General features: G+C 41.8%; 1 protein-coding gene across 16 annotated transcripts in view; it reads right to left on the reverse strand.

The window, feature by feature from the left end:
- The window catches only part of UNC13B (unc-13 homolog B), a 214,756-nt gene that overhangs the window by 12,250 nt on the left and 187,585 nt on the right, over positions 1 to 14,921 (reverse strand). For 15 of the 16 annotated variants that reach the window (XM_040579848.1, XM_040579847.1, XM_040579852.1 and 12 more), the window contains 4 exons: positions 14,529 to 14,617; positions 11,137 to 11,289; positions 9,206 to 9,329; positions 2,200 to 2,256 (listed from right to left, as the gene is read on the reverse strand). In XM_040579848.1, coding sequence (XP_040435782.1) covers positions 2,200 to 2,256; positions 9,206 to 9,329; positions 11,137 to 11,289; positions 14,529 to 14,617 — 423 coding nt within the window. The remainder of the gene's footprint in view (positions 1 to 2,199; positions 2,257 to 9,205; positions 9,330 to 11,136; positions 11,290 to 14,528; positions 14,618 to 14,921) is intronic. The other variant, XM_040579851.1, reaches the window with a different exon arrangement.

A 14,921-nucleotide genomic window follows, 5' to 3' on the forward strand; every position in this document is an offset into this window, starting at 1 on the left:
TGCACTTCCCAGATTGCTAGCCAGGAGCAAGCCACAGATATTTACATCAAATAATTATGCAACTTCGAGCAGAAGAAGAAGAAAAAAAAAAAAAAAAAGAAAAAGAAAAAAGGGAAAACAAATCTTCTGGTGTCTCAGAGTCATCCTTCTATTCTCCACAGGCACTCTCAGAAGAACCTCTGTGGTCAGAGTTTGACTGGTTACCCTGGGGGCAAGAGAGAGGAGGCTGCTGCCTCCTGGTCCAGCTGCTGGCTATTAAGCAAACTAAGCAGAAAGAGTTTGATAATAAATGAGAGGTAGGTATGTGGCACCAAGGTGCCAGGTTTATGGTTGGTTTTCTAAGCATTTTAAAATACACTGTGAAATTGATTTGTCATTAGGATGAGAGCCTGTGCTTGTCAGGCCTGCTAGTCTCAGTTTTCAGCCAAGTTATCCAATTCACTAGGGCTCAGTTCCCCCAAAACTATTTAAGACAAATAAAGCTTAAAATCCATCCCATAACTTTCCCAGGCTTTTGTGGAACTGCAAAATGCACAGGAGAGCCATTTACTCATATCTTCCCTATTAGCCTGCAAAAATCATAAGGACAAAAAAAAAAAAAAAAATTCCACGATGCTTACGCAAACAATTTACTCTCTTGTAACACCTTCACTCTTCTGGAAATTTTTGGACTCAGTGTTGGTTCACACAATCTGTCTGAACTAAATGTCTCCAAAATTCAGGTGGCTGAATGCTTTCACACTTGCGTATGGCTCTCTTGCCACATATAAAATCCTGCGTACCTATGCTCCTGTACTCCTATTTGTGGATATCCAAATAAAGGCTCGAACACACACCAGGGCTTGCCTGAGCTGCATGATTACATGCATTTCTAAAAATGCAGTCCAGAGTTACCAAAGTTAAGCTTTACAGTAACTGAACTGAAGACAGGCTGCTGCTGAGGGACGGCTGCGGCTGCCACCTCACTGGTGTGAATGGAAACCAGCAAAGCTTCCAACTCCTTCAAGGTAAAAGGCACCCTGTATATACTAAGTAATTCCAATAATGAGAAAATATGGACAGTGACAGCTATTCACCTCGGGAACCATAATTGGAGGTTTACGTTATGTCATGCCACTGTTAACTCCTACGTAACAGCCTCAAAATGCAGCTGGAAAAAAAGTGTGTGCATCTAATGACACACCTGCATATCCAGATCACTTACTAGGATTGCTAATAAGCACTACCTTAAAAGAATTGTGTACTGTCTTGTCTCATAAACATGCATAGGTAAAATGTGTCTGCTGGGCAAGGGTAATGTATAGTCACATAAAGACAGCTGTAAGAATTGCGCAAGACAAAAAAAAAATTACGGGAAAAGACAAATGCATTTTGAAATTTCACTGATCACTCAGGCGATGCCCTTTGCTGTGGGAAGATTGCCCTGGTCACGCTCTGAGACAGAGTTCATGTTCAGCTCTGTCGTCCTTGCAGCGCAGTTTGTGCACTGTGATGCTTCAGATTTATACCTTCTCTTGCACAATACCTGTTCTTTAGCACAAGTCAAACTGCAACATAGTGCAATTTGAATGTTGAAAGGTATCACCATTTTCATACCGTTCCCATCGTGACCAGAGAATTAATGCTTGATTGGCTTATGATGAGGTGGCGTGCACTTAGTAATGCTCATGTCATGCGCTGTCATGTCATGCACTGTCAAAACACATCAACATAGCCATCATGCTAAATGCCAGCTTGCCTGTAAAGAGAGCCCACGCAGAAGGAATTTACAGACACAGGCTCTTTTCCATAAGCAACAGTTATTTTTGTAACGGTTCATATAATTCATCAATAGCTAGGCACAATCATCTTTCCAACCAGCATCTCATTATCAGAACCACATAAAGGACTCCCTTTTATACACAGGGATACAGAAGAACTGGCCAGATATTGAGAACTCTACTTTTTTCATTTTAAATTGATCACTGTATCTACAGAAGAGAGAAACTACTTCGATGATTAAACCCACAGTAGAACTTAACAGTTAAACACAATACTAACGTTAGCAGAATGCATTTAAAAGCATATTTAATGCATTCTAAAGCATTTCTCTACAATTGCATTCAGCGACAAACTACTGGACGCACAAGACACGGTAGATGTTACTACACTTCCACGCTGACACACATGGACATTAACAGAAGCCATGCAGAACAATACCTTCAACTTTGACAAGTGTCCCAGTTCCTTAGCAGCACTGAAAATCAACTGTGTGCCCTATGATTGCAAGAAGTTAGAAAAGAAAGGAGGGGAAAAAGATTATAAACAAGCTTTGCATGTTTTTCCTTTCAGGAAGTCAAGTCAGTTCACAGCTAGAATTTTACATAACCACCCCCAGGCCAGTCACAACAAATTGATTCCTTGCCAGTTTATTACCTAGTATAAAACCTGGCATTTCCGTGGATACCACATCAAGAGCTATTTCAGAGCACATTATTCTGCTAACTGGTTCACTGTTGCTTACAGCAGCCACCCATTTAAAGAGGATGCGCCTTCAAATGGATTGCACAGGCTGGGGGTGAAGGCGGATCACACAGCTGATGGCAATCTTTCTGTAGAAGCAGAGCCCAATCAGCAGGGTGGGGGTAAGCGTACATCAGATCAGAAACAAAACTGGATCCAAGCAGTTTTGGGGTGAGAGATTAGCAAACCAAGCCCGGTGAGTACGACATGTCAAAAGCTTGGCCAGTGGCTCTTCTTCCCCCACTGTGGCTTACTGATGCTGTATGACCCATAAAGAAACAAAAAAGGACGATAAATCCCAGTGACGGGAAATCTTGCTTCAAGTCACTTACACTCTAGTTTAATGGATTTTTACATACTTTCTCTGCAGTGGTTACAACAAAGCTATTTTTCCTTTCCCACAGCACTTCTCTGTTGTGTAATACTCCTTTCACCTGGGGAGTTAAGTCCAAAATTTAATGAGAAAGCCAAATGCACCCAAGAAAATCCTCCAGTCTCTTCTCCCAGAGATGCTTTACAGGGTGTGCTGGAACTTATTTTCTTGCACTTCACTCCTTTTCATTCATCTAATCTTGCTCACTTCAGCCCTCTCAGACTAGTCAGATTTAGGCTTTAGGACCAAGACAAAACTACAGGTGACTCCTCTTCCCTCATTAAACCTCCCCTCCATTATCTCTCCCTCAGGAAAGGCTTCAGTGTGTCAGCAGCACTGCCCTCTCAAAGATGATCTTTGGCTCACCTTGCTTGTAATTGGCCATTAGGGGATAGTGTTAAAAGTACATGTAAATGTCACCATAGGTATCAATTGAGAAGTGCCTGTGGGATGTCCTGGATGAATGCCTGAAATAAGCTTCCAGGGCTTCCAGGGACAGATATCAGTGGGTGGCACTTTCCAGTATGGTCTTTTTGCTCAGGAAAACGCTGAGAAGAAGATGAAACTCATCTTATTTAGGGACTGCTGGCTCCATAAGGACCACATTTCCCCAGAGGTCTCCAGCAAATCCGGCTCTGATTTCCACAGCGCTCCTTCCCTCTCCCTTTATTACCCTTCCTCGCATCAACAGCTTCTCACCCTCCCATTTAACCACAACTGCCATGATCACTCCCCACCCCAACATCCCACAAACTGTAATGAAGCAAGGTGTAAACCCAGAATTACTATACTGCCCTTTGCCCCTGCCTATGCTACTCAGTTTGTTTTCTTTGCTGCCTTCTTCAGTATTTAAGTCAGTGCTCTGTGGAGCAGGAACTACCCCATACTTGCAGTTTGCAGAGAAGACTCTGGGAATTGGGTTCTACTGCAAAGATCATTGCTGAAATAATTATTTGTTTTCTAGGGTTAAAGTTAACATCAGCCCCACAGATGAGGGACTCTGCAAAAAAAGTGTATCCATACCTGTTGCTAGAGGTAGCAGGTACCCTTTTACAGGAGGAAAGCGGGCAAACAGTTTACAGCTGTAACACTGGAAAAACTGAGACCCACTCTAAAGACATTGGACACACTCTGCCCATCACAACAACAGTCCAGAAGTGAATTTTTAGATGAGATACTTTTTCTTTAGTTTTGCCTGCTTCAGGAATTTCTTCAAGCTGAAAGAGTCTGACCCAAAATCACAGATAACCTCTTGATTTGCTCTCCCTGTAAACGTCACCTAACCCTCACTGCTCTTCAGTTTTTTATGTTTGTTGAATACAAGTCAATACAGAATGAACATTATTGACTTCGTAGCTAACAGAAGCTGTCGATAATTAATTAAATTCAGAACTCTTGGGATGGGGGGCAGGGGGAAGTGCAGGCAAGGAGAACGCAATCATAAAAGAGAGCTTCTGAAATGAGATTGGGAGCTTTACTTGCTGCCAGTACCCAATGGGTAGTGTTGAAGAGTACAACTGTCTAAACTGAAAGAGTACAAAGTTCTTAGTATTTCCAGCCAGTGAGGTTGAACATGACTGCACACCAGGAGCAACACAGAGATTTCACTGTGGGCCACACCAAATAATGCACCAGGGGACACAGCTTCAGCCAGTGCTCGCGTACTCAACAGATGTGCCTGCTGTTCTGTACGATTGGTCAGAAAATCTGTTTGAGTTATGGGTCTTAGAACTTAAGGTTGTCATGCCTGTTGACCAAGCAGAAAAAAAATTAACATTTTTATAACCTGAATTTTGAAAAGCTAAAGTGAGTGGTCTCAAAACACACTAACATTCAAGTTTCTTGATCCAATGTTTCCAGCCATCATTAGACACTTTTTTTTAATGCACATTTTAACAACATCAACCAGCCTAGGCACAGAGTGTCCCTGCCACAGGCTTCTAAGGAGGGCTGGCAACACTGAGCAATACACAGTGACTTGGGATGCTTCAAGGAACAAAGCTGCTCAGATAACTACTCCTCAGTTCTTGCTTGCTAAGAAATTCTTCATCACTCAGTGCCAATCTTTGTCAATGTGTCAATTACATTTGAGTTTGTCTTCAATGCTGGTAATGCCCAATGAAAATCTGGACAGCTTCTTCCTCCTGTCAAATGGCATTCTTGTAAGCAAGATGCTAAACCTCCTGAAAAAGTTATTTCTTCATGAAAACGTATCGCAAAGCTCTACAGGAAGCACTTACTCCAGTGCACCTCTAGGGAATGAAAACAACTAAACTTAAATATCATGTAGTTTTGAGAAAAGCTGCTGACAATGGAATTCATTAAAACATCGAGGACAGAATATGAGCAAAAATTAAGTCCTTATTACAAACTGTTTCTGGCTAGCTCTGCGGCAAATGTAGCTGGAATGGGGACAGACCTTAGCGCTGGTTTTCCTGGTTCTTCCCATGAAGTTAGTTTTACCTTCCTAAACTTTCACGGAAACATAAAAGGTACCAGTAGTCCACAACCCAAAGATTTTAAATTTTTTTAATGGTCTGACTGTTTTTCTCTCCTCAGTGAAAGCGTTTAGAGAAGGATCATTAGCTGACTCATGTCTAATTGCTAGAAGCCAACAGAACTGCACTGGTTTATATTCTAAGATGCTCAGACTCTTGCAGCTTAACTGTCCTACTGCTCAGTTGACAAAAGTTAGGAAACAAAAGCCTAAAAAATAAGTCTTTTTAATTCCAGTCCTATTTTTGGAAAACACATTATTACTCAGTCTTATTTTTCTGAGACGTACCAATGCAAGGAAATTCCATCTGGTTTTGTACATTCCTTTCCCAGACTTTTTAAATTCCTACGTTCAACAACAATGAGATCTGATCATTTATTAGCAGCATTTAAGTTCATTTAAAATAAACTATCAGCAGGCAATGATCGCTACCACCTATTAAAAATTAAGACTATTTTTTAGCTGTTGTGCTGTATTAAACACGGAGAAAACAGGCTACGTGGGTATGAAAAAGGAAAAATAATTACCTGTTGTTACAGAGATGTGGGCACATGTACAGTTCACAGACCATCATTTCATCCAAGGCTAAGAAACATTTTTCTCCTCATCACTGAGGCAGCCTTGGACTTTTCTGCTCCTAGCTAGCACAAGGGAGAGGATTCATTTACACTAGTTGAGAAAGGTTTCAGAAAAACTGTTAAAGCCACACTGTCCTCCATCACAGAACAGCTCTGGAGTGGTGCTCCTTGAAAACAAGCCTGAAGAACAGCCAGTTTGGAAGTCACACGTAAGTTCTGTCTACAGCTTAAAGAGAATTTTGTTCTTATTCTGGACCATGTTCTCGTTTAGTGAAGAGAAGTCTGGCAAGTAGAAAAAAAGTGCAGCAGGAGCAAGCACAAATGAAGACTCACATGAATGGCTGCAGCATACTGTGTGAAACAAATAAAGGAGAGGCTCCAGTGGAATCATCTGTGTATAAACTAAGCAACTCTTCACTGACCTAACTAGTCACTGAAGATGTGCTAGAGTTTCGTCCTAAGCAGTGAGGGCGAAATAAATGTGTAACTAATCTGTTAATACCCCCAAGAGTTGTGCACTGAACCCCAAAACAAGGATTCCCAGAGAGTTGTGTTTGCATATCCACTCATCCAAGACAGAGAGTGTTTAATTAAATGTTGATCTTTACTTAAAACTAGTGAGGTGTGAACTGCTCAGTGAGTTACTGGAGATCCCATTGCTACTAATCTCACAACCCACAGGCAGTCTATGCTCAGAGAGGTAGAAGCCACTCATCTGAAAGTCATTAAGGCACCCACAGCTCAGGTCATCAGAGTGGGAGGACGTAAAACTGCTCGGTCCCCATCACATCCTTTATGGGTAGTAGCTGACTGCTTTCTCACCTAAGCTTCCCTCTACACAACATCTTCCAGAAGCAGCAGAGAATGGAAGAGCAGAGCTCGTGTTTTCTTCCTTGTGTAATACAGGCTGAACTAATTTAAGTGGAATAGATCAGTCTGGAGAGTAACAGGCATTAAAGCACTGTGCAGCAAAAGGCTCACACAAGCAACAAGTGATACCCACTGCAGTGTGATGGGAACCTTCTACCCCAGTATGCTTTCCATGACCGATATCAAACCCACTTTTACATCTCTAGCAATTTTAAAGAAAGGTCAGAAAATATTCCATTAAAGGGATTCTCTTCTACCATGAGTATCCCCTACTTCTTAAGGACTGTAGAGGAGTTTTAGGAGGTAAATCACCACTCAGTGGTCCTTCACAAATGGGGAGGCAGCACTAGGGCTTTCTGTTGCTGAGGGGTCGGAGGAAAGTGCGTAGGGCTATTTCTGAGTCTGATATGATTTCAAAATTAAAAAAAATATTAAAAAAAAGCAAAATTAGATAAGAGGTGCGTGGCACAGAAGTAGAATAGCAAAGAGAAAGTACTGCTTCTGCCCACATTGCCAGCTCAGAGTTTTGCATTGCCTTGCCCTGCCAGCCTTCACTACCAGGGAAGATGAAAATCTGGTGGTGACAGAATAAATCACTATATCCCAGGGGACAGTGGAAGCAGCTCTTTGCCCATGTAGCCCATCTAGCCTCACCACAGGTTCCCTGTTCAAGGACTGCAGACATGGCCATTTGAATCATTGCATTGTTCACAACTGCCTTTCTGAAACAGAACTCTTTTCCAGTTTGAACTAGTTCAGCCCCCTCACTATGATACAATTGATTAGACAGCTAAAAATCCAGCTATGAGCATTTTGCATTATCTCAGACAACTGAGGATGCGCTTCATTACACAAAAAGAGCTTCTCAATTTGAAACTGAAGTGATGGCAACAAGAAACTCTGTGTAAAAAAAACCCCGAAATGGCTTATAGCAACATCCCGCAGGTTGGAAGAATTGGTTGATAACAGTTATTGCCTTCTTCATGATACAAGCACTGAATCACTCTACTACTCTGCCTTTACAGTTCAAAACTAGCAAGTATAAAGCTCAAACAGCTCCTCCCTGATTCTCCCCAAGGCCCTTGATCTCACTTCTTCCATTCTGAAGGGGTCATGTTAATGCTGTTCTCACATGACAACTTTAGCACCTGTCCCCAAAGACTCCTTTTTACAGCAATTCATCTGAGAGAAAGAAATTTCATCCTCTTACATTTAGATTTCTTTTTTCTCCCTTATATATTAAAAAGGCAAGCAGAAATGATTACTTGAAATCTGAGCTCAGAGCATGCAGTCTTTAACAAGTTATGCCTCACGCTAATTTTATGCTTAGTAGGTATGACAGCACATTGCATCTCAGCAGTTTTGTTTGAACTTGTCATCATCAAGGCCAGAGACAAAAGCCTTCCCTCTCAGAGAAAGAAACACCTCATGCAAGGTGCAGGTTTACATCACTGCAACCCAAGAAGTCCACTCAAAATATGCAGGCAACTGCTGAACAGATAAGACCACTATAATTCTACCCACTACTAGGAAAAAAATAAATCAGCATAAATTAGCCACAGACTGCAAATTTATTCAACAGAGATGAAAAGAAGTTCTGCATTATCTCCAAATAATGAGGTTATAGCCCAAACTTCACACTGCCTCCAACCAAGTGCCATCCCCCAGAACAGCTGGGCAAGCACGACTAACGTTTGATCAGCTTCTATGGTTTCTCAAAGTTGGGGAAGAGTTAATCTTCCATTGTTAAAAACATCACTACATTCATAAGAGACATTCATCCCAGCATGCCCTCACAGCTGAACAATTATATAAAAGACTGCCTTTGAAGGCAAGCTATCTGGACATGCTTCCAACTCCTCAACATCTGAGACACTAAAATCATGCCAGTCCATACTAATGTTAAAGCCTTCTTTAAGGGGGTAAAACAGGGGGTGGTGTCATTAAAAAGCAAACTCAAATTAACCACATCTACACATGCAGACACCTGACTCATAGATGGCAATAACTAGGTAAAAGAGTTTACGGGCATTGATCTAATGCCAAGAAGACAACATTAACTGCCCAACAATCCTACATACACAGCTCTCTTTAAAGGATTGCAAATCCCCAATCAATGTGATTTGATATACTTGATGGCAAGTCCTCCTGGATCATGGATTTTGGATTTGTTTTTTTTTTTCTAGTGTGCTCTGTACCTTCCAAACCTACTATAAACAGAGCCGCTTGCTTTCTTTACTGCGTTACAGACATGTTTTTCCATCCTTGAGCAGGCTACACGCAGGCAAATTTACCTGGACAGATGACTCATTAGGTCAAGGAGATGAGTTACACAGGCAATGGCAACACTTTCTGCTATGAGTCAGGAATGAGAAAATGCTTTACCGTATGGTCTGCAAGAGGAGGCAGCACAATCAGCTTCTCCATGGTATTCATTACCACCCTCCAGAGCTCTTTCAATACCCGTTTCAACACTGTCTTTTCACACACAGTCGCAAACAGTGTCAGGCTGTAGGGATAAAACAAGAACTGAGTACACTCAAAGAATGCAATTTGCAAGGAAAAAGGAGATGTGTGTGGGAGAATCAGTGCCCCACCCAGAGCAGTTTGTCATAATGATTGCTTTAAGGGTAAAAACCTTCCCTTTCCATAAAGTACAGCCTGTCTTCACCCTTAGTGTTCTAGCACTAAAGACATTTGGCCAAAGTGGAGTATTGACATTTCTGTTTATTGACCTGGGGATTACAGAAGGTATCACTAAGTTATGGTGGTTGGGAATAGTCCCAGTAAGAGCAGGTACCATTGAGCTGGTTACCTTTAAGAAGACACTTCCTAATGTGTCAGGTTTACACAGTGTATACTTTCCAGACTGTTATGCAGAAGTTCCTGCACAGCTTCTATAGCTGTTAAAGTCTCTCTGTCCTCCACCTCTACAATCACCTTAAAGCATTTCTTGGAATTCCCTGTATTTCGTTGCAATTGCATTCACTGCCAATCTGCTAGTTTATCTGCTTTTACATTAAGAAGTTCTGGTTTATCTCCCTAGCTATTCCTCCTTTATTATTGTACAAGCTATCAAAAAGGCCAAGAAATATTAAGATTCTTCTTCAAAATAATTGTTGGACTTTGGCATTTATGATCACAATGGGAGAGCTACAAAACAGGAACTCTGCAACCAGTAGCAATGCAAAGGTGACAGCTGACTCTCCTACACTGTGTAGCATCTCTCAGATTTCCCTTCTTTGCACAGCTGGTTAGACAGTAAATGAACACAACTGAACAGGGACAAGACTGATGGTGGGTAGGACACAGGAAGCATGGAAAATTACTCTCCTCCTGTAAAGGAGGAAAGAAAATAATCCAGGCTGGGATTATCATAATCAAAATGCCTTGCTCCACGGCCAGGCAAAATGTCTGTAGCAGACCAAATTCCCAGTGATACAAAGGAAGATGGCTTCTCAGCGTGCGTGAAGGCATGCATGGAAAATGCTCAAATGAGAAGGCTTGTACATGTTACAATTTGTAGAGTCACTAACTACATGGTGACCCAACAGAAATATGGGGCAATCAATACAAAGAGCAACAAAATAAACTGTATTTTAAACTTGTAAAGCTTCACATCTCTCATGGCATTTAATATGAATATTGCTGGTCGTCCCTTTCAAAATAAACATCAGCAAGAAGTTTAATTTCTGCACTAATTAAAAACTATTTCTCTTCGTAGTTCAAGGCTTAGCTGCTGAGAATTATGTGCAGTTAGCCACAAAAAGTCCCTGTACAGCTGAATCATGCTGCATGGTGTTAATAGCAACAATTAAAGCAACGGATCAGGCTTGTGTACATCACATAGTTCAGAAACTTATTTTCTAGCCAGAACAGTACCACGTATGACTAGAACACACTTGCTTAACATGACTGCAATACTGAATAGTATATGCATCAAGTATGTAAGTATTGTTTGCAATACAATTGCTAATTGGCTACAGTACAATTTGTATAGGAAAAACCCCATAGCTAGTAAATTTAGAATTTCAGTCTTTCCTGCTACCTGATCAGCAGTGTGTTTTGCTGATTGTTATAATTGCCCAAAGGGGAAAGAACTGAGAGTGCGCTCTGGCACTGAATTAAGGCTGAAGAGCTGATCCATGGCTCGACAGAGAGACAGTTATCAGAAGAAAAGCCATTAATTCTTCCCGAAAATTTGGAGGCTGGACATCTCAAGAACAATCCAAGAACATGGAGATATTTTTCCTTCCCTCATCCTGTTCTCAATCCTACAAGCTGCGTGTGTAACATATATTTGAACACTCCCTTACTTTCCATCCAGGAAATCCATCAATGGCCTCAGGACGTTATCTGCATCTTGTGCAACTGTGTTTCTGGCATTAGCAGCAACATTTCCTGTCCCTTTCACTTGACAGAGGATATCAGACATTTGCTTGACACACTCATCAATCCGACTCTGAAAGCTGAACAGACAGGAGAGAGGCAAAACCAAGATTATCAGTGGCAGAAATGTCAGCTCTAGTACATACGGTAAAATATTGCAAGTCCATAAACCATGCACTCAGTCACATACTCTTCTTCATTCTCAAGATTTGCTGCTCTGTTCCTTATTGCGTTTGTTACTGAGAGACACGCTATCCAGCTCCTTATGCCCATCATCCACAGACAACCTACCACCTCTGAACATGAGACAAATCACATCTGAGGGGAGTTTGTTCATTCAGCTTGCAGAAGGAAGCGATCCTTTCCCGATTTCAAGAAACAGTTACTCTTAGCTTAAAGCACCCTTCTGTATCTTTGCATTCCACACAGGGTGTTACACCACAGACATCGGTATATTCGTATGGAGCAATGGCACAATGCATGCACAACTCTGAGCACCCAGGAGTCCATTGGCAGTAATGCGGTTATGACCCATCATAGGCTGTCTTCAAAATAATAGAGACAGCCTGAAGGGAGGCACCAGCTGAAACCAGCCCACTGCTGTATCAACCAATGTATAGCCCAATGCTATATTGAAGTGTCTAAGACAGGATGTGGGGCTTAGCTGTGCAACAAGCAGCATCACTGTATGGAAGTGACATGCAAGCCACTGAAGCACAATTACTTTTCCATCTCTTACTGCTAAGAAGTTCAAAATGAAGTAATATGATGGTTAAAAATGATGAATAGATCAACAGAGCTGTCAACGTATCAATTCAGCGAGTAAAGGAAAATGCTTTGACATTTAAAAGAAGAGTTACTAACAACAGGCATTAGAAATGACATTTAGTTATCCACTAACAACACAGAAGTTTGAAACCAGGAAGAGAAGTCAGTGCTAGGAGCCAGGGTAAAGATTTAAGAGCAGGTACACAGGTTTGGAAGTCAGTTTTGTATCTGCATAAGTGGCCTGAACTTCTGTTGTGTGAGCCACCCTGGACATCTGTGGGTTGGGTGCTGGCACACAACCCCTCTGGCCTGTGGCTCTCCCCTTCCTTCTCCACCCGGCCACCTCTTTCCTCTCCTGCACTGCGACCTCCAGTCTCATGGTCCCTTTTGCTCAATTCTAGCCTGCCTCTTGCTGGAGCAATTCCCGAGAGCAATTCCAGAGCTGTCCTTCCATGCAGCCTCCACTTCCACTTCCCCCCTTTCTAGCAGAGACTGGCCTGCAGCATTCAGCTGTGGCTACAATGACAGCTTAACCAGAGACATAAGCCACATCAGATAAAATAGCACCAAGAACTCCCTGTACTGCTGACAATTCCTGTTCTGTTACAGGCTAATCCCACCCCACAGTCTTCCCAAATACTGCACCAATTGCAAGACCCTGCTTCAAGATGCTGCACACCCCCAGCCAGGGGATGAAAGACAACAGAATCTCTTAAGAGATAAAAATTAATACGAGGCAAAATTCTCAACAGATTATGAAAAATGATAAATCAGTTACTGTGGCAACAGGTTCACCTGAAAGTGAGGCTTGTGTAGATGTACAGCTTAGCAGGAGCCCTTGGCAGCAGCAAGTTAAAAGACAATCTCATCTATGCTGTCAGACAGGGCCTTCTGCTCCCTAATTCCCACAGGAATTCCCTCCTTCACTCCTACAGCCTCCAAGAACAAAACAGCAGCTAGCCCGGCGTGACGTGCAAACTTTTCAAGGCTCCTTTTCCTTATGATATCCTTTAAAGCAGAAATGGTTTCTGTGTCCAGACATTATCCTCTCTCAGCACAAAGGTGGTGGGGCTCTCCGGGTGTGTGCTGCTTTCCCAGCAGGCGCAATTATCTCACATAGATGAAGAGAAGTTAAGATCTGCACTGTCAGGTGTGCACAGTGTTGTAGGAGCAACTGTTTAAAGACTCTGCAGAGAATACTGTCAATACCTGTCTTACCTCCCACATTTACATCCTTCAGAACATCTTGCTTGTACCACAGCTTGTAAACCACAGCTTGTAAACCACAGCTCTGCTTTTCATTCCCTACTACTGTTAAAGGAATGAGCAAAGCATCTGAGCTGTCTGACTGGCTAAATCTCTTGCTGGCACATCCCTCTCAAACACTCCCTGGTATATATGCTGATAGTGAATAATCTTTTTAAATCATATTTGCAAATGTCAAGATTGTACCCTAATTGTCTCGTAGCAGTGACACCGTGGAGACAGGTTTCAGATATCAAAACAACACCCCCCCCCTAATTATGATTTCTCACTCATCCTCCATATCATTATGAGCCTTATCAATTCAATTCAGTTATGGTTTGAATCTGTCCATTCCTTGCTACAGCATCCATTAGTGGCAATGGGAACTCTTCACCTACCTCCTCACTCAGATCTGTGTGCTGAAATCCAAACAGTCACTGACAAATCCCACTGCGATTTTTTTGGTCTAAGTACTGCAAATCTTTACACCATAGGAGGCCAAGTTGGTACAATTTGCTTTATTCCCCTCGCCCATGTTTCAGCTACACTACAGTTCATGCCTGCATTAATCTTGTTATAAAGCACAAGGTAAAATGAATGGGTTTTACCATGAGAAACGTTTGTTTTTGAAGATCATTTGGGAGCCCTTTATTTCTAGATTTTGCTTAATTGACATCTTTTATGGTTCACTACAGTATTATTATCAAATTGAGCACATTTTTATCCTCAGGTAAATGGTAACATGATTTGCAATAAAACTTAATTGCCGTCAATTACTCTGGCAACACTTTAAAGAGCTCCTCCCCTTGAAACATTAGAAAACGCCATTCACTGCAACATTAGAACAAGTCAATCTCAAATTCTAACCCTGTTTCCTTCTTATTCCAATATTCATTTAACAGTCAGAAATCAGTCAGCTGTTTCACACATTTAGAGCAGAACATTTAAACAAGAATGTTGCTTCATAAATGCTAAGCTGGAAACTGCTTTCTGAGCAATAAAGGAGCAGGCAATGCTCTTACTGACAAGTACTATGTAACAAAAAAAAAATAATCACTATGTAATTCAAATACATTTCACAGTTGAGAGATCTCCATGTTACATTTCTAAAGAGAACAATACAGAAAAGTAAGACTTGTAAAACATTTCACACTTCTTTAGATGGTCTCAGTATTTGAAAGACCATGAATTTATGACAAAAAGAAAAATACCAGTTGACAAGAGTTCTTCTGTCTTCTTAACCTGACTGAATGAGATTACACAAAAGAAAGGAATGCTTCAAGGACAAGCACCTTGTCATACTCACCTGTTACCAAACACCGCACTCAGCTCATCCAAAACATTGTTCAGCTTCACCTGCAGCTCTTTGAGATGGTCACTTGCTTCTGCATCCAGCTGTGGATGAAAGAAGAGCACTTAGCTTGAACTTAGAGGGCAGTCTGCTGTCCTTCACAGTGGTCTTCCTCACTGCTGAGGCTACTCTTAGTAAGCAGGTGACCTATTACCACTGGACTCTCTGAGCTAGAATGCTCTCCTCCACTGCCTGCTGCTGTCACAGGAGCTGTGAAATCATCAACAGGTATTTGCCTAAACAGCAGCAAGTCATTTCCCCAGGCTCCAGTGGCCTTCAGTATCCTTCCTCATACTTACAAAGTTGAGGAAGAAAGTGGATGTTAACCTTCTGTGGCCAACAGAATAA

This window comes from Falco naumanni, chromosome Z (assembly GCF_017639655.2).
Source record: "Falco naumanni isolate bFalNau1 chromosome Z, bFalNau1.pat, whole genome shotgun sequence".
Classification (NCBI taxonomy): Eukaryota; Metazoa; Chordata; class Aves; order Falconiformes; family Falconidae; genus Falco; species Falco naumanni.